Consider the following 22,623-nt stretch of genomic DNA (forward strand, 5'->3'; position numbering starts at 1 on the left):
GTTTCCATGCCTCAGAACTTTTTTGGTTGATAACTGGGCATTTTTAGAACAGGGGAAGTCTGGAATCAGAGTCTCCTCCTTCCCCAGGGTTTATTGCTGCTTGTAGTTGCCTGTTTGGTGGCGTTTCTCAACTAATGTTTGTAAAGTCTGTATCATCATGTATGGTAACTGAAATCTCTGTTCAGTCAGCTGAATGGTGAGTCATCATAGACTTCCTTAAATGCCTGAAAACAAGAGAAGGGGAAGGGGAAGGGGAAAGGGGAAGGTGGGAGGGGAGGGAGGGGAGGAGGAAGGAAAATCACCCACTCTGCAGATGGGCTGCTGTCTTGGGCCACACCTTCAACGCTCAGACAGACAGACTAAAATTCTGCTTTAGCCCACACTTCATGCTTGCATAGAGCCCGAAGGTCAGCCCGAAGTGAGAGTCTAAGGCTTTCTTGGGTCTCTTCCGGGCACGTGCTCAGCCCTGTGCAATCCCGTGCCCTTCATATCCCCAGGAACACATGGGAGCTTTGTAAAGTCCTTTTCCCCCCAACCCCTGATGTATCTCATTCTCTAGCCTTTCCTCCAAGCTTTTCATGGTCTCATTGTTTGCCCCGACAGGGATGGCTAATACATTTGCCTTTATACTTTTTCAACAACTGTCCCTCTGCTCTGAAGAGTTCTGAGTTGGGTAAAACCAAGGCAAGTCCTTTGAGCCATCCTTCGAGGAGCCAGGAAACAGGCCCAAACAAATAACCACGGTTCTGTGAGAACGGTATTCTACTCCCACTGGTACCAGGAACACGTACCAGGAATGCAGGCCACTGTCTTCAAGGCTGCCAGGAAGCAGGTAACAAATGGGACCAGGGGTAAGTTAAAGTGCCACAAAGCAATTTTGTCAAGATTCAGCCGTTTGTTGGTGGTGGTGGAGTGGTTTGGTTTGACTAACAATTTTCTGGGTTGCCATAAACTTGGTTATTTTCTAGAGTCCCAATAATGTTGATTCTGACAGTTTCTGCCAATTTCTTCTCTTTTACAGAGGAAGGGACTTTTGGAGTTCCTCATTCCACCATCCTGTAGACATCTGCCAGCTTATTCTTTTTGAGCTAAAAGGAAAACTTGGTTACTTTCAAGGGTTTCGTAAAGCAAAGACAATCATGCTCGCAAACTGTAAAGGAGAGAGCATAAGGCCGCACTGTTCTAAGCCAAGAGTTAATGTGCCATGTTAACGATGCAGACTTCCGCTTTGATTAGACCCGAGCATCAATGTGTATTACGTTATGCGATTAGCAAAATATGTCTTCCTTTCATGCACCTGTAGGAGCACAACCATCATGGGGTGTTTGGCTGAGACGTGGCGTCGGGAGGGGTCTGGACACTGCCGGCTGTGATGAGCACAGAGAGATGAGCAGGAGACCATCCAATACCCAGGGCAGCTGACAGAAGCAGGGGCCTCAATGATTTTGCACACGCAGGCCCCCAGACCTGCTCCAGAGCAAGCCCCCAAGAGTCAGGCTTCTCTCTTGGGAGCTGCAAGAAACCCTGATACGGCAAACGGTAAGTGACTCATCTTTAATTTTGTGCCAAGGCAACTGCTATTTTATTCCGGGTTCTAACACAGGCAGAAAGCACAGGTTTAGGTTTTCTTTGGAAGGAAAAATAATTCTGGGCTGCGTGGCTGACTCAGTCAGTAGAGCATGCTTGATCTTGGGGTCGTGAGTTCGAGCCCCACAAAGCAGGGTGGAGCTGACGTGGAAAAAAAGAAAAGCAAAAGTAATCCTTTTCTTTGTGAGAAAATCTTAATCTCTTCCTCCATGAATTTGACGGCACTGCCATTACATGAGCTTAGCCAGGGAACGTGCTGGCCTAACTCATGGGGCCCCAGTGTTCCGGAGTCTGACAAAACTCCAATGTAGAAGTTCCGAGTTCTGCACTCCGAACTGGAGGGCAGACGGTCCCCAGAGGCCTCATGTTAACAAGGGTCGTGTCATTTGCCCTCTGTGACCACCCTCCAGCATGTCCTCGTCCAGAGCATGCACAGGTGAGTTTTGTTCAGAGAATGGCTGTGCTGTCGAACAGGGAGCAGAACAAAGCCATGCCGAGATGCAGGTGGCAACTCACACCAACTCGCTGACCTGCCCCCCGTGGCTCACAGCCTGGGACTCGAGTTCCTCTCCTGCCACAGCCATTACACGTCAGAAATGTGCGGGTCCTGGACAAACAGAACAGGAAATATTACATCCCCGAGAGGCCACTGTCTCACCCCGACAAGATGCAGAAGACAAAACGGAGCGGGCGGACGAACATTTCAACATCCATGGCACGTATATTCAGCTTTCTTTTTATTTTAATTATAAAACAATGGCCAATACACAAAGTTTAAAAAAAAACACACACACACACACAACGTAAGTTTTTATTCCCTCTTTTTTTGCAGAAAATAAATAACGGTCACGTAATAATCACATATGCTTGTCTATAAAAGCATTTCTAAAAATGTCACTTACTGGATTTAATGGTATTATCTTTTTGGCTTTTCAACTGCAAGTAACACACAGTAGATCCTTTTATTTCATTAACTTGTTTAAGCACTTGGGCTCTAGCAACTTTGGAAAAAGGCTGTCTGTGAGCTTAAAAAAATCGTATTCCAAGCTATTTTTGAAATAGTTCAACTACAAACAACCAGATCGTTAATTTATTTAGGAGGAGAATATAGTTTTTCTCTTATAAAAATCGCCCCAAAAACTCACGAACACCTAACCCGACATAAAAAGTTGGTCTATCTTCATAGGAATTAACAAAGGGAAAGGAAGAAAGCATAATCGGCCCCCGTGAAGTGCATCAAACCAGGTGTGAGCCCTCACAGTATGCTCCGCCTCTAGTTTGGCCCTTGGGAGTTTCAAGAAAGGAAAGCTGTTCAGTCATCTAAACCTATGTTTCTGAAAAGGTAGGACATGGACTCCCCATTGTGAATCCGACGGATGGCTTCCGAAAGGATCATGCTGATATCCACCGTTTTAATTTTGGGGCACTGGAGCTTCTGGATTTCATGTGGAATCGTATTGGTAACCACCACCTGCAAATCGAGAGGAGAAAAACCAAGAGCATCATGAAACCAGGTAGCTTCCCGGCTGGATGTGAAAATGTGATATATTCTCAAATCTCTGTAGTTTGACTTGACAGGACAGTGGGTCTACCGTACCTTTGATGGTGTTTTCAGTCAATGTGAACACTACTTGTGGTTCTTAGGTCAAGATCTGATGACCTTATGTCCACTAAGATGGCTACAGGCAAAAAGAGAATAAGAACTACTGGCAAGGTGGGAATGCAAACTGGTGCAGCTGCTCTGGAAAACAGTATGGTGGTTCCTCAAAAAACTAAAAGCAGAACTACCCTATGACCCAGCAATTGCACTACTAGGCATTTATCCACGGGATACAGGTGTGCTGTTTCGAAGGGACACATGCAGCCCCGTGTTTCTAGCAGCACTATCAACAATAGGCAAAGTATGGAAAGAGCCCACATGTCCATCGGTGGATGAATGGATAAAGAAGATGTGGTCTATATATACAATGGAGTATTACTCGGCAATCAAAAAGAATGAAATCTTGCCATTTGCAACTACGTGGATGGAACTGGAGGGTATTATGCTAAGTGAAATTAGAGAAAGACAAAAATCATATGACTTCACTCATATGAGGACTTTAAGACACAGAACAGATGAACATAAGGGAAGGGAAACAAAAATAATATAAAAACATGGAGGGGGACAAAACAGAAGAGACTCATAAATACAGAGAACAAACTGAGGGTTATGGGAGGGTTCTGGGAGGGGGGATGGGCTCAATGGGTAAAGGGCACTAAGGAATCTACTCCCGAAATCATCGTTGTACTATATGCTAACTAATTTGGATGTAAATTTTAAAAAATAAAAAACAAAGAACTACTGGTAAGGATGTGGGGAAACTGGAACCCTCACGTACTGCTGGTGGGAATGTAAAATGGTTTGGCTACTTTGGAAAGAGTCTGGAAGTTCCTCAAAAGGTTAAACACAGAGTTGCCATAAGACCCAAGAGAAATGAAAACCAATCTTCGTTCAGAAACTTGTACACAAGGAGCCCCTGGGTGGCTCGGTTGGTTAAGCGTCCAACCTCGGCTCAGGTCATGGTCCTGCAGTTCACAGGTTCAAGCCACATCGGGCTCTCTGCTGACAGCACAGAGCCCACTTTGGCCTCTGTCCCCTTCTCTCTGTGCCCCTCCCCAACTTGTGCTCTCTCTCAAAAATAAATAAACATTTTAAAAAAGAACAAAAAAACTTGTACACAAATGTTTGCAACAGTATTTTTTTAAGTAGGCTCCATGCCCAACGTGGGGCTTGAACTCACAACCCGTAAGATAAAGAGTGCTATGCTCTACTGACTGAGCCAGCCGGGCACCCCTATAGCAGTATTATTTACAACAGTCAAAAAGTGGAAGCAACCCAAATTTCCTTAAAGTTATGAATGAAAAAACAAAATGTGGTATATCCATTCAATGAAATATTCAACAACAAATAAAAAGGAAGTACTGATACTCTACTACGGCAAAGATGAACTTTCACAACAGTATCTTCATTGAAAGAAGCCAGACGCAAAAGGTCACACATCACACAATTCATGTATGTGAAATGTCCCAATTAAGTAAACCTATAGAGTCAGAAAGCAGATTACTAGATGCCTATGGCTGAGTGGAAACGAGGGGGGGTGCTGCTAATGAGAACAGGGTTTTTTTTGGGGGGGGGGGAGCGAATGAGAATGATGGCTATAAAATTCTGTGGATATACTAAAACCACTGAATTTTATACTCTAAATGGGTGAACTGTACGGTATGTGAATTATATCTCAATAAAGTTGTTTCTTAAAGTTAAGATTTGATAAAGATCAAAAAAAGATAAACAGGCACTTTCCAACAGCTACAAATGGAAAAAATATTAAAATACTCAGCTTTCTTAAAAAAACAAACAACAACAACAACAACAATAACAAACAGGGGATTTGGGGCACCTGGGGCTCAGTGCTGACGGTGCGGAGCCTGCTTGAGATTCTCTCTTTCCCTCTCTCTCTCAAAATAGATACACTTTAAATTTAAACAAAAGGGGGGGGGGATGGGAATAATTTTTAGATCATATTTATAATATACATTCCTTGCTTCCAAAACGAGCTTCATGACAACTTATAATAAAGACGCATGTACACAATGAGATTGTTGAAACAGATATAACCACCAGGAATTATTCAGAACCAGCACCAGGGACAGGAAAACCTAGCCTCATGCAATTATTGTGACTCATCATTTTGTATTTCATATTTCTAGCAACTGAGGCAAAAATGGAAACATGAAGAGGAATGTAAGCATCACAGCTTGTACAAGACAGAACAGGTCCCGCCCCACAAAAAAAATCTACCAACTGGTATCAAACACAGAACTTTCTACACCATTCACGTGAAATCACAGCTTCCACTACTTTTACGCCTCCTCTGAAGTCCAGTGGGCTCTGGGAGGCGTGGCTCTCCAGCAGCTCCCCCACAGGCCTCTGGCTTGCTCTGCCCGCAAATAGCACCCATGAGAACCACACGGACAGACCAGTGAGAGCCGCTGTGGGCCTGAAGTCTTCCTAGCCTACTTAACATGTGAATTCCATATTGATTCTCCAGCCCTGAATGCTTGTAGCATCATTCTTGGTCCCTTATATGTCTGTCCAGCTGAGTAGGAGGCTGGATCTGACCTGAGCCACGTGAGCCTGGCCTGTCTGTGTGAAGGCACCTTGGACCCATAAACACAGGGCCAAGCTCAAGGAAATCTGCTGCCGAAGAGTCAAAAAGCGGAACTCGGAAAAGTAAATCCAATGTAAGATTTAACCAATCTTACAATTCTGGCCAATGTACGATTCAATACCCAGGAACATACACGGCAAAACACTTCCATTTCTTAAGACACAATGAAAATGTGACGTATGCCGTCAAAGCACACAAGCCAGCGGACCCAGGGGGGTGGACGGAGCGAGGTGAGTAAACCCGAATGGCCTGGCTTCAGCCTCAAGGCAGCCGCGTGCAACTGGGAAATGTGCCCCGTTTGCCTGTCTCCCCCAATCTCCCCCCACAGGTGTCTGCACCAGCGACAGAGCGGGGCTCTGCAGTCAGGCAAGTTAAGGTCTGATCACAAATGCTCAGCCTACTGGCTGTGTGACCTTAAAAAGTCACTCACCCTTTCTGATGCTCTCTGAAAGTGGTGTCAACGGGGACCCTGCGGGGCTGTGATGGAGCTCGAGCGAGGGAGGGTGGGCACAGCACTGTGCACCACACGCACCATTTGTGAGAATTAGGAAGACTCTGAACTATTACCAGGGGCAAAAGGCAGAGAGAGGCTTACAGCCCACGAAATGCAAACATAACCCACATTTTCAGTCCATTCGTAACCACAAAAGAACTCCTCCTTCACCCGCTGTCTATAACCCGGACCGAGGGGGCACAGGAGTGCCAGGGCAGCAGTGCCCACGACGGCGGCTGTTACCTCGTCAATGGCGGACTCTTCGATCAGCCGCGGAGCATCCGAGGATAACAAGCCGTGAGTCGCCATCACAAAGATCTTGTATGCGCCTCTTTCCTTCAGGGTCTCTGCTGCAGCGAGGAAGCTGTCAACATCATCGATGATGTCGTCCTGTCCAATCACAGAGCGAGTGGAAGGCACATGAACACGTGCGCAAAGCCAGGAAAAAGAAAGGGTCCAATTCTACTCTAGCAAATCTGTTGCTGCATGTAACACCCCGACAGTAAGGTCACACTGTGAGTCTAAGTGGCTGTGATGCCACCACATTCCCTGCTGGCTTTTTGCTGCAAGGCTCCTCTGCCAGGTGCCTGTCATCTACAGGTGGCATCTTGGCCACACCCAAGGCTCCCTGGGGCCTCCCTCTCTGTGTCATCCCTTACTGTGCCTAGGACTGTGCCCTCACCCTGCAGGAGCTCCAGAAATGTTCACTGAAGGGTTTTTGGTTTTTGAAATGAATAAAGCTGTCAGGAAAGGCTTCTGACTCTAGGTAGACCTCTCCTCTTTTCCTGTTAGTTTTCTTCAGTTTCCAAATTTTCTCTGCTGGGCATATGGCAAATATGCTTTTTACATACGTTTTTATAATGGGAAAAACACTAATAGTTATTATTTTAACAAAATATGCAATCCAATGGTTTCCCTTCTATCGACCACATATTCCCAGTATGACAGGATAGAAAATATTGGCCTCCGCCCCGGGTTCCTGGCACAGAGCTCCTAAAACTCTTGTAAATTCCTATGTGATAAGGATACTAGGAACATGTCTTATTCTAGTATTTGTCTTTGACTCCATCCCTGACACAGGGCTCCTAAAACCCTTGTAAATTCGTACGTGGTAAGAATACTAGGAGCATCTTTTATTCTAAGGAGGGAAGTCTCGGTGGGCTCCCAAATGGGGGCTGGTCACCAGAAAGACCACGCCATGAGGAGAAGCTTGGAATTTCCAGCTCCCCCACCCATCCTCCAGAGAGGAGAGGGGCTGGAAACAGAGCTAATGATCCATCATGCCTCTGTGATGAACCCTCCATAAAAATCCCCACAGTACAAGGTGTGGAGAGCTTCTAGACTGGTGAAAACATCCACATACTGGGACGGGGACGTGCCCCCAACTTCACAGGGATGGGAGATTTTGTGCTCTGGACCCTCCCAGACCTCGCCCTATGCAGATCTCTTCATCTGTATCCTTTACAACATCCTTTAATAAACTGGTAAATGTGTTTCCCGGAGTTCCATGAGCTGCTCTAGCAAATGAATCCAACCTGGGAACGGGGTCATGGGAACCTCCAATTTCTAGTCATATTGTACAGAAGCTGTGGGTAACCTGGGGCAACTGAAGTAGGGTGGGAGCAGTCTTGGGGGACTGACCCTTAACCCCTGGGGCTCAGACCCTAGCTCTGAGTAGACAGTGTCAGAACCGAGTTAAATTGTAGGGCACCCAGCTGGTGTTGTAGACAAAAACCTCCACACATCTGTGTGAGTAATAAAGGAGACACACAGGAGAGAGACACAGGAGGTGGAAAATAGAGTCTTTCCTCATCACACCCAGGCTACCAAAGTTATTTGAACCCCATTACGGTATTAAGCATTGTCTAGAGTTGAATAAATATTCATGTATGTATGTATATGTGTGTGTGTATGTATACATATATATATAACGTCCTTGCCTTATATATATTCTTTTCAAATGTACACTGATATTACTATGATCAAAGAAAAAAATACTTTATATTTTTTTTCTGTTTATTTTTGAGAGAAAGAGACAGCATGAGTTGGGGAGAGGCAAAGAGAGAGGGAGACACAGAATCCAAAGCAGGCTTCAGGCTCTGAACTGTCAGCATGGAGCCAATGTGGGGTTCGAACCCATGAACCGTGAGATCGTGACCTGAGCTGAAGTCTGATGCTCAACTGACTGAGCCACCTAGGCGCCCCAATACATATAACTTTGTTTTTAATGTTTATTTATTTTTGAGACACAGAGACAGAGAGAGAGACAGAGAGAGAGAGAGAGAGAGAGAGAGAGAGGGAGGGAGGGAGGGAGGGGGAGGGGCAGAGAGAGAGAGAAAGACACAGAATCTGAAGAGACTCCAGGCTCTGAGCTGTCAGCACAGAGCCCGACGCGGGGTTCGAACTCGCCAACCGTGGGATCATGACCTGAGCTGAAGTCGGACGCTTAACCGACTGAGCCACCCAGGCGCCCCCAGTACATATTACTTTAAAAGTGCTACTGGTAAGGGCGCCTGGGTGGCTCAGTCGGTTAAGTGTCCAACTTGGTTTTGGCTTAGGTCATGGTCTCTTCGCTTCATGAATTCAAGCCCCGCATCAGGCTCTGCCCTGGCAGTGTGGAGCCTGCTTGGGATTCTCTCTCTCTCCCTCTCTTTCTCTGTCCCTCCCCGACTTGCGCTGTCTCTGTGTCTCTCAAGATAAATTTTTTTTTTCTTAAAAGTGCTGCTGGTAAAATTGTACAGCCTCTCTGAAATAGAGCTTGACAGGTTCTTATAAAATTGTATTTGCAATTACCATGCAACCCACCAATTGCACTTTTGGTCATTTATCCCACAAAAAGGAAAACTCTGTTCACACAAAAACCCATACACAAAAGCACAGAGCAATTTAATATCTAATAGCAGAGAGCTAGAAACAATCCAAGTGTCCTTTAATCAGTGAGTGGTTCAACTGGGGTACCAATCTACATGGAATACTGCTCAGCACTAAAAGCAAATATTAATATACATAACAACTTGATGGATCTCCAGGGAGACGTGCTAAGTGAAAAAAAAATCAATCTTAAAGGGCTACCTACTATATATTCCACTTATATGACTTTCTTGAAATAACCGTTATAAAGACAGAGGACACGGGCGCCTGAATGGCTCAGTCGGTGAAGCATTCGACTTCAGCTCAGGTCATGATCTCGTGGTTCATGAGTTCAAGCCCTGAATCTGGCTCTGTGCTGACAACTCAGAACCTGGAGCCTGCTTGGGATTCTGTGTCTCCCTCTCTCTCTGCCCCTCCCCCATTCACGCTCTGTCTCTCCCTCTCTCTCCAAAATAAACACTAAAAAAAAAAATTTTAAGTAAAAAAGAGGGCAGACTAGACACGGCCACAAGTTAGTGATCAGGTGGGCAGAAAGGGGGTGTGGCCATAAAGGAGTGGCACAAAGGAGCTTCGTGGTGATGGAACAGTTCCATATCTGGATTGCAGTGGTGGTTACACAAAGCTCCACGTCCATATGCACGTATGCAACACCGGCAATATCAGAAGCAGCTCTATGAGTGGTGGTGATCTGAATTTCCAGATTGTGGTACAGTTAAGCAAGGAGGAGGAAGCTGGATAAAGAGGACACAAGATGTGTCTGTATAATCTGGGGGGAGCTACTTCCTATGAATCAATAATTACTTTAAAAAAAAAAAGTTGTGGGGTACCTGGGTGGCTCAGTCGGTTCAGCGTCCAACTTCAGTTCAGGTCACGATCTCGAGATTGGCGGGTTCGAGCCCCATGTCAGGCTGTGCGGACAGCTCAGAGCCTGAAGCCTGCTTCGGATTCTGTTGTCTCCCTCTCTCTCTACCCCTCCCCCACTAGTGAGCGCGCGTTCTCTCTGTCTCTGTCTCTCTCTCTCAAAAATAAACATTAAAAAAAGTGTTTTTTTCTTAAATGTAGCTGCAGCAGAAAGGGGGCAAAGGCTTTACTGAATTCACAGCATCTTGTTGCTATAGATTTTGCTGATTAAGGAATAAATTAACGGGCACAGCTATTATTACCCTATAGGGTGACATCGGAGATTTTCTGATTCAGAAAAAGTACAAACAAAACTATAAACACCAGGGAGCCCTGGTTAATTGGCGCAGCCACTTTGGGAACAAGTTGGCACCAGCCAGTGAAGTTGGGAATGTGTGTGCCTTAGACCCCCAGCCCCACTCCCAGGCACCGAGGAAGTCTAACGTGTATGCACCAGAAAAGAGACGCAACACTGTTCAAAACAGTATTATTTGGAAACAGAAAAACTTTACGTTCAGGGGAGCCTGGGTGGCTCGGTCAGTTAAGCGTCTGACTTCGGCTCAGGTCATGGTCTCATGGTTTGTGAGTTCGAGTGCACAGCCTGCTTCGGATCTTCTGTTTCCCTCTCTCTGCCCCTTCCCTGCTCTTGCTCACTCGCTCTCTCTCAAAAATAAACAATCAAGGGCCGCTGGGTAGCTAAGTCAGTTAAACATCCAATTTCAGCTCAGGTCATCATCTCACAGTTCGTGAGTTTGAGCCCCGCATTGGGCTCTGTGCTGACAGCTCAGAGCCTCGAGCCTGCTTCAGATTCTGCGTCTCCCTCCCTCTCTCTGTCCCCTCCCCAGCTCACGCGCATGCGCGCTCTCACTCTCTCTCAAAAATAAATAAACATTAAAAAAATAATACATAAAGGCGCCTGGGTGGCTCAGTTGGTTAAGCGTCCGACTTCAGCTCAGGTCATCTCTCACAGCTTGCGAGTTCGAGCCCCACGTTGGGCTCTGTGCTGACAGCTCAGAGCCTGGAGCCTGCTTCAGATTCTGCGTCTCCCTCTTTCTCTGCCCCTCCCCTGTGCTCTCTCTCTCAAAAATAAATAAAAAATTTTTAAATAATAACAAATAAATAAACATTAAAAAAAAAGAAAGAAAAACTGTATGTTCAATGCCTGGAGAACAGATCAGTAAGGTGAGTGTTGGCTGTACCATGGAACGGGCACACAGCAATGAAGAAATGTTAACGTGCAACCACATGTTAACTACACAGAAGAATCTCAAAACAGCGTTGAACAAAAAGTCGCAAAGTACACAAAGACTTCATTATATAAACATGAAAAACCTGCAAACGAAAACAACCTAGTGTTTCGCACACACGCACTCATGGCAGACTGCAATGGCAAGTAAGGGTACGAATGACGACTTTCAGGCTGCTGACAACCTCTGGGGGGAACAGAGGAGGGGGAGACCAGGGCAAAGCCCAGAGGTGGCTTCAGGGGGACAGGACAATGTTCTGATTCCAAGCTGAGTAATGGGGGACCCACGTGTTCATTTTATTCCTCTTGTAACTATACAGGCATTAAAGACACTCCTTTCGTGCGCTAGTTTTATGAAGTGCAAGAGAATGTGTGTTTTAAACAGTCGTAATCAATTTCAGACGCTTTCAGCACAAAACAATTTCCCATGTTATGAACATCAGCTGCACAATATTTTAGTTGACTAAGGAGTTATAATTTCTTAGTAAACTAGTAACAATTTTCAATTTTTGGACCAAAGTAAACATTTAGCCCAGGTACCAACTTAAATGAGACTTAACTGGCCATACCGCTATCCCCACATAATTAGCAAATAATTCAGCAGAGTAACAATGGCAAAATACAACAATGAATAATAAAAGAGGTCGACATACCACAATGATGGCGATCCTTCCTCCCACATCGCCAACAACTGTGATTGGGGGCTTTTCTTTAGGAATTAGCACTGGTCAGAAGAAAACACACACACAAAAGTTTCTATATTAAAACGTACGATACAGCCTCTAAGAAGTTAATGTCTCATGATAAAAAAACTCAAGAAACTAGCAACAGATGGAAACTTCCTCAACCTGATAAAGGGCAACTGTGAAAAATTCACAGCTGACATCATGCTTAATGAAAGATTGAAAATTCTCCCCTAACATCCGGAACAAGACAAGGATGCCCATCCTCTCCACTGCTATTCGACATTGTACAGGAGGTGCTAGCCAGGGCAATTAGGCAAGAAAAAAATAAATAAATAAAAGGCATCCAGATTGGAAAGTAAGAAGTAACACTATTTGTATCAGCAAGTGACTTGATCCCATATATAAGAAATACCAAAGAATCCACAAGGAACTACAAAAGCTAATACACCAATGCAGCAAATGTTGTAAGGTAACACACAAAAATCAGTTGTTTCTACATGCCAGCAATGAACAATCTAAAGAAGAAATTAAGAAAACAACTCCATTTATAAAAGCATCTAAAAGAATAAAATACCTAGGAATAAATTTAACCAAATAGGTGAAACACTTGTACACTAAAAACTATTAAAACACTGCTCAGGAGCGTCTGGGTGGCTCAGCTGGTTAAGCATCTGACACTGGCTCAGAGCCTGACAGCTGAAAGCCTGGAGCCTGCTTCAGATTCTGTGTCTCCCTTTCTCTCTGCCCCTCCCCCAGCTCACACTCTGTCTCTCTCTCAAAAATTAAAAAAAAAAAAAGAAAAAGAAAAAATTAAAACACTGCTCAAAGAAATTAAAGAAAATATACATAAATGGAAAAACAGCCCATGTGCATGGATGTAAGTATTAGTACTGTTAAGATGGCAATGCTCCCAGTGACCTAGAGATTCAATACAATCCTTATCAGAATCCCAAATGCTTTTCTGACAGAAATGAACTGACCATAAATTCCTGAAATATGGAAATACAAGGGACCCCAAATATCCAGAACCTCAAAAAAGAAAGAATCAAGGTGGAGGACTCACACTTCCCTATTTCAGAACTTATTACAAAGCTGTATTTTTTTTTTAATTTTTTTTTCAACGTTTATTTATTTTTGGGACAGAGAGAGACAGAGCATGAACGGGCGAGGGGCAGAGAGAGAGGGAGACACAGAATCGGAAACAGGCTCCAGGCTCTGAGCCATCAGCCCAGAGCCCGACGCGGGGCTCGAACTCACGGACCGCAAGATCGTGACCTGGCTGAAGTCGGACGCTTAACCGACTGCACCACCCAGGCGCCCCCAAAGCTGTATTAATCATACGTGGTACTAGCATAAGGATGAGGATATAGATCAAGGAAAAGAACTGAGTCAAGAAATAAACATTTATAGCCAATCCATTTTCCCCCCAGCTTTACTGAGATGTCTCTGACAAAGAACTAGTTGTTAAGTTCAAGGTGTACGACATAACGATTTGATACACATCCACACGGCAAAATGATTACCACAGTAAGATTAATTAACACATCCATCACTTCACATGATTACAATTTGTGTGTGTGTGTAGTGAGAAACATTAAGAACTACTCTCTCAGTAACTTTTAAGTTTTCATGTATATAATACAGTATTATTAATTTACAGTTATCATGTTGTACACTAGATCCCCAGAATTTGGTGAACTTATAACTGCAAGTGTGTACCCTTTGACCAACATCTCCCCATTTCCTCCACCACCCCAGGCCCTGGCAACTAACATTCTATTGTCTGTTTCTATCAGTTGAGCTTTTTCTTTAGATGCCACATATAAGTGGGGCACCTGGGTGGCTCGGTCAATTAAGCGTCCGACTCTTTCGGCTTAGGTCACGATCTCACAGTCACGCTAGTCTAGTGTCTAGAGTATATAAAGAACTCTTACAACTCAACAATAAAAAGGCAAACAAACCAATTTTAAAAATAAGCAAAACATCTGAATAGACACTTCTCCAAAGAAGATATGTAAGTGGACAAGCACATGAAACATCATTAGCCATTAGAGAAATGCGGGTCAAAACTACAACAAAGTACCACTTCAACCTGCTAGGGAGACTATTATAAAAGAAATCAGGAGAGGCACCTGGGTGGCTCCAGTCGGTTAAGCATCTGACTCTTGATTTCGGCTCAGGTCATGATCTCACAGTTCCTGAGAGGGAGCCCCACATCGGTGGGGCTGACAGCGCAGAGCCTGCTGGGGATTCTCTCTCTTCCCCTGCCCCTCCCCTGCTCACTCTCTCTCAAAAAAAATAAATAAACATCTTTAAAAATCAGGAAATAAGTGTTGGGAAGGATATGGAGAAATCAGAACCTTTGTATATGGCTGGGAGGAATGTAAAATGGCACAGCTGTTGTGGAAAACAGTTCGAGGGCTCCTGAGAAAGTTAAACATAAAGTTACGACGAGACCCAGCAATTCTAACCCTGGAGAAATGAAATCCTAGGTCTGTGGGAAGCAGGCACACGAATGAACGTCACAGCCTTAGAGCCAAAGGCAGATGCAACTCCAGTGCCCACCAGTGGGGGAATGACAAGCAAGCTGTGCCATATCCACACACAACGGAAAAGCATCCGGCCACGGAAAGGAATCAAGTCCCAGTACGCGCAATGACTCGGATGAACGTCAAAGACGTTGATTCCGTTTCTATGAAATGTCCAGAACAGGCAAATTCATAGCAACAGAAAGGGGGCATGGGAGTGATAATTTAATGGGTAGGGGTGTTCTTCTGGGGGGATGAGGTGTTCGAAACCAGGGAGAAATGGTGGTTGCACCACGCTGCAGACGTACGAAACGCCAGTGAACTGTGTACCTTCGAAAATGGCTGATTCTAGGTTATGTGACTTTCACTCAATTTTTGCAGAAAGGTCAGCGTCACTGAAGGAAAAAGTAGGAGTGCTCCAGATCAGGGCTGCTCCACCTCGGCACCACTGACGTTTTGGGTTAGATAATTCTTTGTTGTGGGGGCTGTCCTGTGTGTCACAGGACCTTTACAGTGTCCTTGGCTTCTTCTCACTAGATGCCAGGAGCAGCCCCCTCACTTGTGACCTCCAAAAATGTCTGCAGACACCTCCAGATGTCCTCAATGGGACAAAATCCAATGGCACCCCCTGGTTGGAAATCACCGCTGTGGATTAAAAGGGTGGCTAGGGGCGCCTGGGTGGCGCAGTCGGTTAAGCGTCCGACTTCAGCCAGGTCACGATCTCGCGGTCCGTGAGTTCGAGCCCCGCATCGGGCTCTGGGCTGATGGCTCAGAGCCTGGAGCCTGTTTCCGATTCTGTGTCTCCCTCTCTCTCTGCCCCTCCCCCATTCATGCTCTGTCTCTCTCTGTCCCAAAAATAAATAAACGTTGAAAAAAAATAAATAAATAAAAAAATAAAAGGGTGGCTAAGGGCGTATGACAATTCAACGCAATGTGTGATCCTAGGTGGCAGGGCGGGCGGGGGGCAGCGGGGTACGACAGAAATGCAAAACCCAACAGAGCAAGACAAATCCCAAAACTGAAGTGACTTTTTTTTTTTTTTTTTTTTTTTTACATTTTCTACACTTTTCCCAGGCACCTGACGCCAGTACCAGGGAAAGAGCACAGCGGTGTAGCCTTTAGGGAATCAACCCAACAAAGAGCCATACGAACAGTCTCAGCTTGGGCCTCCTTAATCTCACTTTTAGAAACTTACAATGAAATAAACCCAAGTGCAGAAGTTTTTACCCACATATGCGCACTGCAACATTCTACTGGCAAGGAGCAGGCGAGAACAAGTACCAGCCAGACCCTGCTCAGGCTTAGGTTTAAGCCACATCTTTTTTTTTTTTTTATTTTTTTTTTTTATTTTTATTTTTTATTTTTTAAAAAAAATTTTTTTTTCAACGTTTATTTATTTTTGCGACAGAGAGAGACAGAGCATGAACGGGGAGGGGCAGAGAGAGAGGGAGACACAGAATTGGAAACAGGCTCCAGGCTCTGAGCCATCAGCCCAGAGCCTGACGCGGGGCTCGAACTCCCAGACCGTGAGATCGTGACCTGGCTGAAGTCCGGACGTTTAACTGACTGCGCCACCCAGGCGCCCCTAAGCCACATCTTTAAGATGGGATATTCAACAGCCATTAAAAATGCTGTTTACGCAAGTTTTTAATCACGTGGGCGAAGGTACGTTATGGAGGGAGGCACGCGTTCTGTGCCCAGGATGCACCGCATCTCCTTAACACAAGTAAGGAAAACCTGAGAAGAGACCCATGAAAAGAGAAATGGGTCTCTGGATGTAGCATTGATGATTATTTTCTTCCTTTACAACAGAATGTTTGGAATATTTCTATAACGTGTACACACTCTGGAAAAGAACTGTTTTCTGTTTTAGTTGGTGTTTTTCACGTTTAAGAAACCAGAATGTACAAACTAACATTTTATTATTTTTTTTTATTTTTTTTGTAGGCTCCACACCCAGTACGGAGCCTAAAGCGGGGCTTGAACTCACGACCTTGAGATCAAAACCTGAGCTGAGAGCAAGAGTTGGATGCTTAACCGACTGAGCCACCCAGGGGCCCCACAAACTAATTTTTTAAATCTAACACTAAATATCAAAATCTTGTGATACAATCAAAATCTCAAAATAGATGCGTCAGATGCCACAGGAACAATGCTTTCTTTTGCTGTCATGTATCTATTTGCTATTAACTTTAACAAGTATTACACAGAGAAGGTCAGGCCATCAAGTGTGCAAAAGCAAAGTGCAACACGTAGGAGCTGCGAAATTCAACTTCTCAATTATAATCCCCCCCAAATCTTCCAGCGTTCACCACCTGGGTTAAAACATAAGCACAGAAATGTTATAATTAAAATCGTGAATGAAATGAGCTGAAACAGAGAGAGCAAATAAACAGATGGAGGAAACGTCAGAGAGTCCCATTCCCTGGTTTTCATTTTTTTTTTTAATTAAAAAAGAAATTTTTTTAATGTTTATTTATTTTTGAGAGAGAGAGAGAGAGAGAGAGAGAGAGAGAGAGAGAGACAGAGCATGTGCGGGAACGGGGCAGAGAGAGAGGGAGACACAGAATCCAAAGCAGGTTCCAGGCTCTGAGCCGTCAGCACAGACCCCAACATGGGACTCGAACACAAGGACCACGAGATCATGACCTGAGCCAGAGTCGGACGCTTAACCGACTGAGCCACCCAGGCGCCCCCCATTCCCTGGTTTGCAGACGGGCAACCAGCAGCTCCATTTCTGCAGTCCAGAAACCACTAGCTAAGGCCACATTTAAAGCTAAGACCCAGAAGTTAAAAGGAGCTGATTCGTCTAAAGACTGCGGGATGTGTTCCGGAATGGAGCCCACGTGACTGCCAAACTGAACAGGAACGTGCTTTCCCCCACGCTCAGGGGAAGGGCTTATCCCTTGAGCCGAAGGCACTGGGGCTCCTGACATCCACTACTGCCTAAAAGCAGAGCCCCCCAAAAGAATGCCCATTCAAAAGAATGCCCGTGTCAGAAATCCACTCCAAGAACAACCAGGAAGGACTGACCTACCATGGAGACTAGAGGTCAGCACCACACCTCAACAGACACTGTCACAAAGCTATCCTACTGCCATCCGTGCTGAGGAGCCGCTCATCTCTCCTAAAAGTCACCTGTTTTCTAGCTTCCGCTTCCCCTGTTAAAATGGTATAGAGGCCCCCAATCCTAAACCCTGTCTTTTCTCGCACTAATCTATCTTTTGTGAGTTTTTTTTAATGTTTACTTATTTATTTGAGAGAGACAGTGTGTGCGAGCAAGTGTGGGGGAGGGCAGAAAGAGAGGGAGACAGAGGATCCTAAGAAGGCTCCACACTGTCAGCACAGAGCTGGACACGGGGCTCGAACTCACAAACCGTGAGATCATGACCTGAGCCGAAACCGAGAGCCAGACACTTAACCAAATGAGCCACCCAGGTGCCTTCTTTTGTGAGTTTTATTGCAGGCCCCAAAGCCTGAACCTAAAGAGGGCAGAGGATAAGTTTTTCCTCCCCATCAGACTCAAACAAAGGCAGTATTTTTTTAATCAAGAAGATGTTAATAAAGCACGAAGGAAGTTTCTTAGAAACAAAAGCAAATTCACACATAACCCTACCACCCTGTCACCAGTATTTTCATCTTCCATATTCCCTCCCGGGCCTCACACAAACACAGGTATACCCTCTCATGTTCTGCCCATTCCCATATGTTCCAGATTTTTCTCTTGTGTCCAGACAGTCTTAATTATGTCAACAGGCTGCATAATTAGCTGTGCTGATACAGCATAATTCAAGCTCTACCCTCTGCTAAGCCGTTTAGACTTTTCCAATATTCTGCATTCAAAATAACACTATAGTGAATAACCTGCACATACAAAGTTTTCTGCTTATGTTAAACCCTTCTCTAGGATTTATTACTGAATGAATGAAATTCCCTGAAGTGCCAGAACGGAGTCTTTTCCTAGTTCTTGCTGTGATCACACCGACTGCTTCTAGAAGGCTCTACAGTCCACAGGGCTCTCTGAAATGCACTTGTGACAACCAGGCCAGGCCAGGAAAAGTATTAGTCATTTTTGCCAACTTAAAGAAAAAACAGAGAAGAGGCAGTTCACAGCTGAAAAACGACAAATTCAGTCAGCCTTAAAACCAAAGCGGGAAGTGACAAAGAGGGGCCAGCGCACTTACTGGGGATCTCCAGGCTGGGGTGGATGGCAGCCACACTCCTGACCATGGGCGGGGAATGCCGTCCATCCACCAAGTCGGACTCGGCGTCCTGCGCTTCCCCGTGAATCACCGCAATTCCCAGTCGCAGGCGCTCCGCAAAAGACTGTGCCCTGAGGGAGAGCAGTAGACACAGTTCAGAAATCACGCAGCCCCCCTTCTCCAGCGTTCGCGGGAGAAACAGAAGACAACATAAATCAGATGCGGTTTCCGAAAGAATTCGTGAAAAGAGAAAGAAGGTGACCTGCAAGTGTTAGGATGCAGGACAAAGTGTGGAGTCCCCACGTGACGAGCGTGTCCCTCTGGCCGGGGCAGCGATGGGCAGCGGCCAGCCTGCTCTGTGCTCGGCCCACTAGGGAGCCTACAGCAGTGACTCCGGGAAGCCTCAGCCTCCCGGCTTTTAATTGCTAATCCACCCGGCCACGCACTTCATAGTGAGAACCAACCACAGGAGACAAGGTGCGTTACAGCCTCAGAAAAGCAGTAAGCGTCGATTTTTAAATTGTACTGAGACAGAACGAAGACACCATAAAATATACACGTTTACACTGTACAATCTCATAGGCTCTGATGTGCGTACACATCCGTGCAACCATCAGCACAACGAAGACCAGGAAAATCTCTCACTGCCAGACACGTCCTGGTGCCCCTTTGTAATTTCTCCTTCCGGCACCAGGCAAACCAATAGTTTGTTCTCTGTCAGCATAGTTTTGCCTTTTCTAGAATTCTGTAAGTAGAATCAGAGTATCATTTTTTTTTTTTTTTTTTGTCTTTCTTCGTTCACTAAGGAAAACATGTTGGAGATCCATCCATTTTACATGGGACACCAAAGTCACCCCTTTACACTGCCACAATCTGTTGTTTGGGTCTATCACAGTTTGTCCATTCACTTGAACTTCTGCATTGTTTCCAGTTCTGAACCATTACAAAACTGCTTTGAATATTCATGTACAAATCTCTGCATGGACTTATGTTTTCTTTTCTCCAGGGTAAATACCTAGGCGTAGAATGGCTGGATCATAGGACAGGCATGTATTTAGCTCTCTAAAGAAACAACCGTGAGGCACCTGGGTGGCTCAGTCGGTTAAGCGTCCAACTTCAGCTCAGATCATGATCTCACGGTTCATGGGTTCAAGCCCCGCGTCGGCTCTGTGCTGACAGCTCAGAGCCTGGAGCCTGCTTCGGATTCTGTCTCCCTCTCTCTCTCTCTGTCCCTCCCCACGTTGTGCTGTCTCTGTCTCTGTCTCTCTCTCTCTCCCCCTTAAAAAATAAAAAACATTAAAAAATTAAAAACACAACAACAACGAACTCTTTTCCAAAGTGGTTATACCAGTTTACATTCCCACGAACTGCGCACGAGGGTTCCAGTGCCTCCAAGTTCTGCCACTCAGTGTGGTCAGTCACTTCAACTACCACCCACGCTAACGGCGCGTACAGGTGCCTCACCGTGGCCTCAGTTTGGACTGGCCTCATAACAAATGGTGCTGAACATTTTCACGTGCTTACCTGCCAATTGAATATATACTTTGGGGTAAAGGGTCTGTTTATCTTTTGCCAATTTTTTAGTTGGGTTGTTAGTTCCCTAAGTTTTGGGAATTCTTTACACATTCTAAATACAAATTCTTTATCAGATACAGGCTTTCCCAATATTTCCTCCCACTCTGTCTGTGTCTTCTGTCATTCTCTTCATAGTCTTTGGAAGAGTAGTTTTAATTTTGATGACACATGATGTGACAACTTTCTTCTTATAAAACGGACTTCTAGTGTCATATTTAAAAAATGTTTGTCCAACCAAAGTCACAAAGATTTTTCTCCCATGTTTTCCTCTGGGAGCTTTATAGTTTTAGGTTCTACATTTAGGTATGGGATTCATTTTTAGTTGATGTTTGTATATGATGTAAAACACGGCTCAGAATTGATGATTTTGCACATGAATTTCCAGTCATTCCCACACCATTTGTTCAAAGGACTATCCTTTCTCCATTCAGAATTGCCTCTGCCCCTCTGCTGGAAATCAGTATTCGAGATACGCGTAGGTGTATTTCTGGACTCTGTTCTGTTCCACTCAGCTATTTTTCTATCTTTTCCCAATCACACACAATCACGATTGCTTTAGCTTTATGGTCAGTCCTGACTTCAGTGTTACATCTCCAACTTTGGTATTCTTTCTCAAAGTCCAAGTAGCACTTACATATCTACCGAGTGGAAGGGCAAGTCCACCTGAATCATATTTGGCCAACACCCAAATCCCATAATCACTGCTGCGGAAAACACCCTGAGAAGTGATTAGCGGTGCCATTACTTTCCAGTGAACATACACAGTTCAATCACCATGGATCGCCTTCTTCAGCCCCTTGGGTGTGTTTCTTCATCTGAGAGAGAGAGAGAGAGAGAGAGAGAGAGAGAGAGAGAGAAGAGAAGAGAAGAGAGAGGGAGGGAGGGAGAGGGGGAGAGAGAGGGGGGGAGAGAGAGGGAGGGAGGGAGGGAGGGAGGGAAGACGCTGGCCTCCTAGCTACAGAAGATCAAGTGAGGTAACACAGACGTCTTAGTTCCAGCTGCTGTAACTGGATACCACAGACCGGGGGTGCTTAAACAGCAGAAATGTGTTTCTCACGGTTCTGGAGGCTACAGGTCCAAGATGAGGGCCTGCTTCCCGGTTTGCACACGGCCTCTGTCTCTCACTGTGCCCTCGCGTGGCAGAGAGCAGACGGCCCCTGCAGCACTGGTCTCTTCTCCTAAGGGCACTGAGCCCATACATGACGGCTCCTCCTTCGTGACCTAATTACCTCCCAAAGGCCTCCCCTCCTAAAACCATCACAGTGGGGGTGAGGATTTCAAGGCGAATGTTGGGGGGACACAAACATTCAGTCCACAATAGCAGCTAAAACATCTGCCGCTAAACCTAAGCTCCCTGAGGGCACCTTCTCCGGTCTCATCCGACCGGCACAATAGCTTCTCAATAAACATCTGAATGGGTAAATGACAAACTCAGTGTGGTACAGCCCACCCTTGAACAATATGGGTTTGAACTGCATGGGTCCACTCACAGCCAATTTTTTTTTATATAAATACAGTGCAATACTGTAAATGTATTCTCTTCCTCATGATTTTCTTAATAACGTTTTCTTTTCTCTAGCTTACTTTATTGTAAGAATACAGTATACTACACGTAACATACAAAATTTGTATTAATTGACTGGTTACGCTATCAGTGAGGTTCTACTCAACGGCGGTCTGTCAGTAGTTGAGTCCTGGGGGAGTCCAAGTTATGCATGGATTCTGAAGCACAGGGGGGTCGGCACCGCTAAAACCTGTGTTGCTCAAGTGTCAACTGTACCAACAAATGCCAAATAAACGAATCCAAAGGCTATTACAATGATAAAATCCCATCAACACATGAAGTCAGATGTAAACTGAGTATTGTAAAAGTTACCAAAAGCCTATCCATATGGGCGAGTCAAATGAAAATTCATCATATTCTTTTGGTATTTAGTGGGAAAAAAACGATCGACACACACTGCTGCTACTCCGGTCTCCGCCGAGATGGAAGGCCCCCCACCATGGAGCAGAACTGAAAACCCGGATGTTATACATGAAACAAACCTAAGAAGACTCTGAAGAGTACAGGAGACACGGACTGGCCGGGGACCTCGGGACTGCGGGGATAACAAGGTGCTGAGTCCTCTGGTCTTTCTGTCTCGTTACCCCATATCCCAGACTCGCAGCTGGAGAGGCGGGCGGCCCAAAATGCCAAGAGGCACATACCAAAGAAGCGCAGACAAAAGCCTGCTCTCTCCAGCCACAGGACCAAGAGAGAGACCGCCTCCCACGTCAGAAAACTTTAACTCTACCCCCGGCCACCCCAGGCAAAACCAGCTATGCCA

At 45.3% G+C, this 22,623-nt stretch overlaps 1 protein-coding gene and 1 long non-coding RNA gene across 4 annotated transcripts in view; one reads left to right on the forward strand and one right to left on the reverse strand.

The window, feature by feature from the left end:
* The first annotated feature begins 323 nt into the window (after positions 1–323).
* Positions 324–2,441, forward strand: LOC115500851. The gene is made up of 2 exons (XR_003964655.1): positions 324–1,539; positions 2,062–2,441. It is a non-coding gene; the product is annotated as an uncharacterized LOC115500851 (long non-coding RNA).
* PRPSAP2 (phosphoribosyl pyrophosphate synthetase associated protein 2) overlaps positions 2,383–22,623 on the reverse strand; it is a 46,050-nt gene continuing 25,809 nt past the window's right edge. For all 3 annotated transcript variants that reach the window (XM_030295583.1, XM_030295581.1, XM_030295582.1), the window contains 4 exons: positions 18,704–18,852; positions 11,959–12,029; positions 6,532–6,678; positions 2,383–3,058 (listed from right to left, as the gene is read on the reverse strand). In XM_030295583.1, the coding sequence (XP_030151443.1) occupies positions 2,900–3,058; positions 6,532–6,678; positions 11,959–12,029; positions 18,704–18,852 (526 nt within the window). In that variant the 3' untranslated portion in view covers positions 2,383–2,899. The remainder of the gene's footprint in view (positions 3,059–6,531; positions 6,679–11,958; positions 12,030–18,703; positions 18,853–22,623) is intronic.

This window comes from Lynx canadensis, chromosome E1 (genome assembly GCF_007474595.2).
Source record: "Lynx canadensis isolate LIC74 chromosome E1, mLynCan4.pri.v2, whole genome shotgun sequence".
NCBI classification, from domain to species: domain Eukaryota; kingdom Metazoa; phylum Chordata; class Mammalia; order Carnivora; family Felidae; genus Lynx; species Lynx canadensis.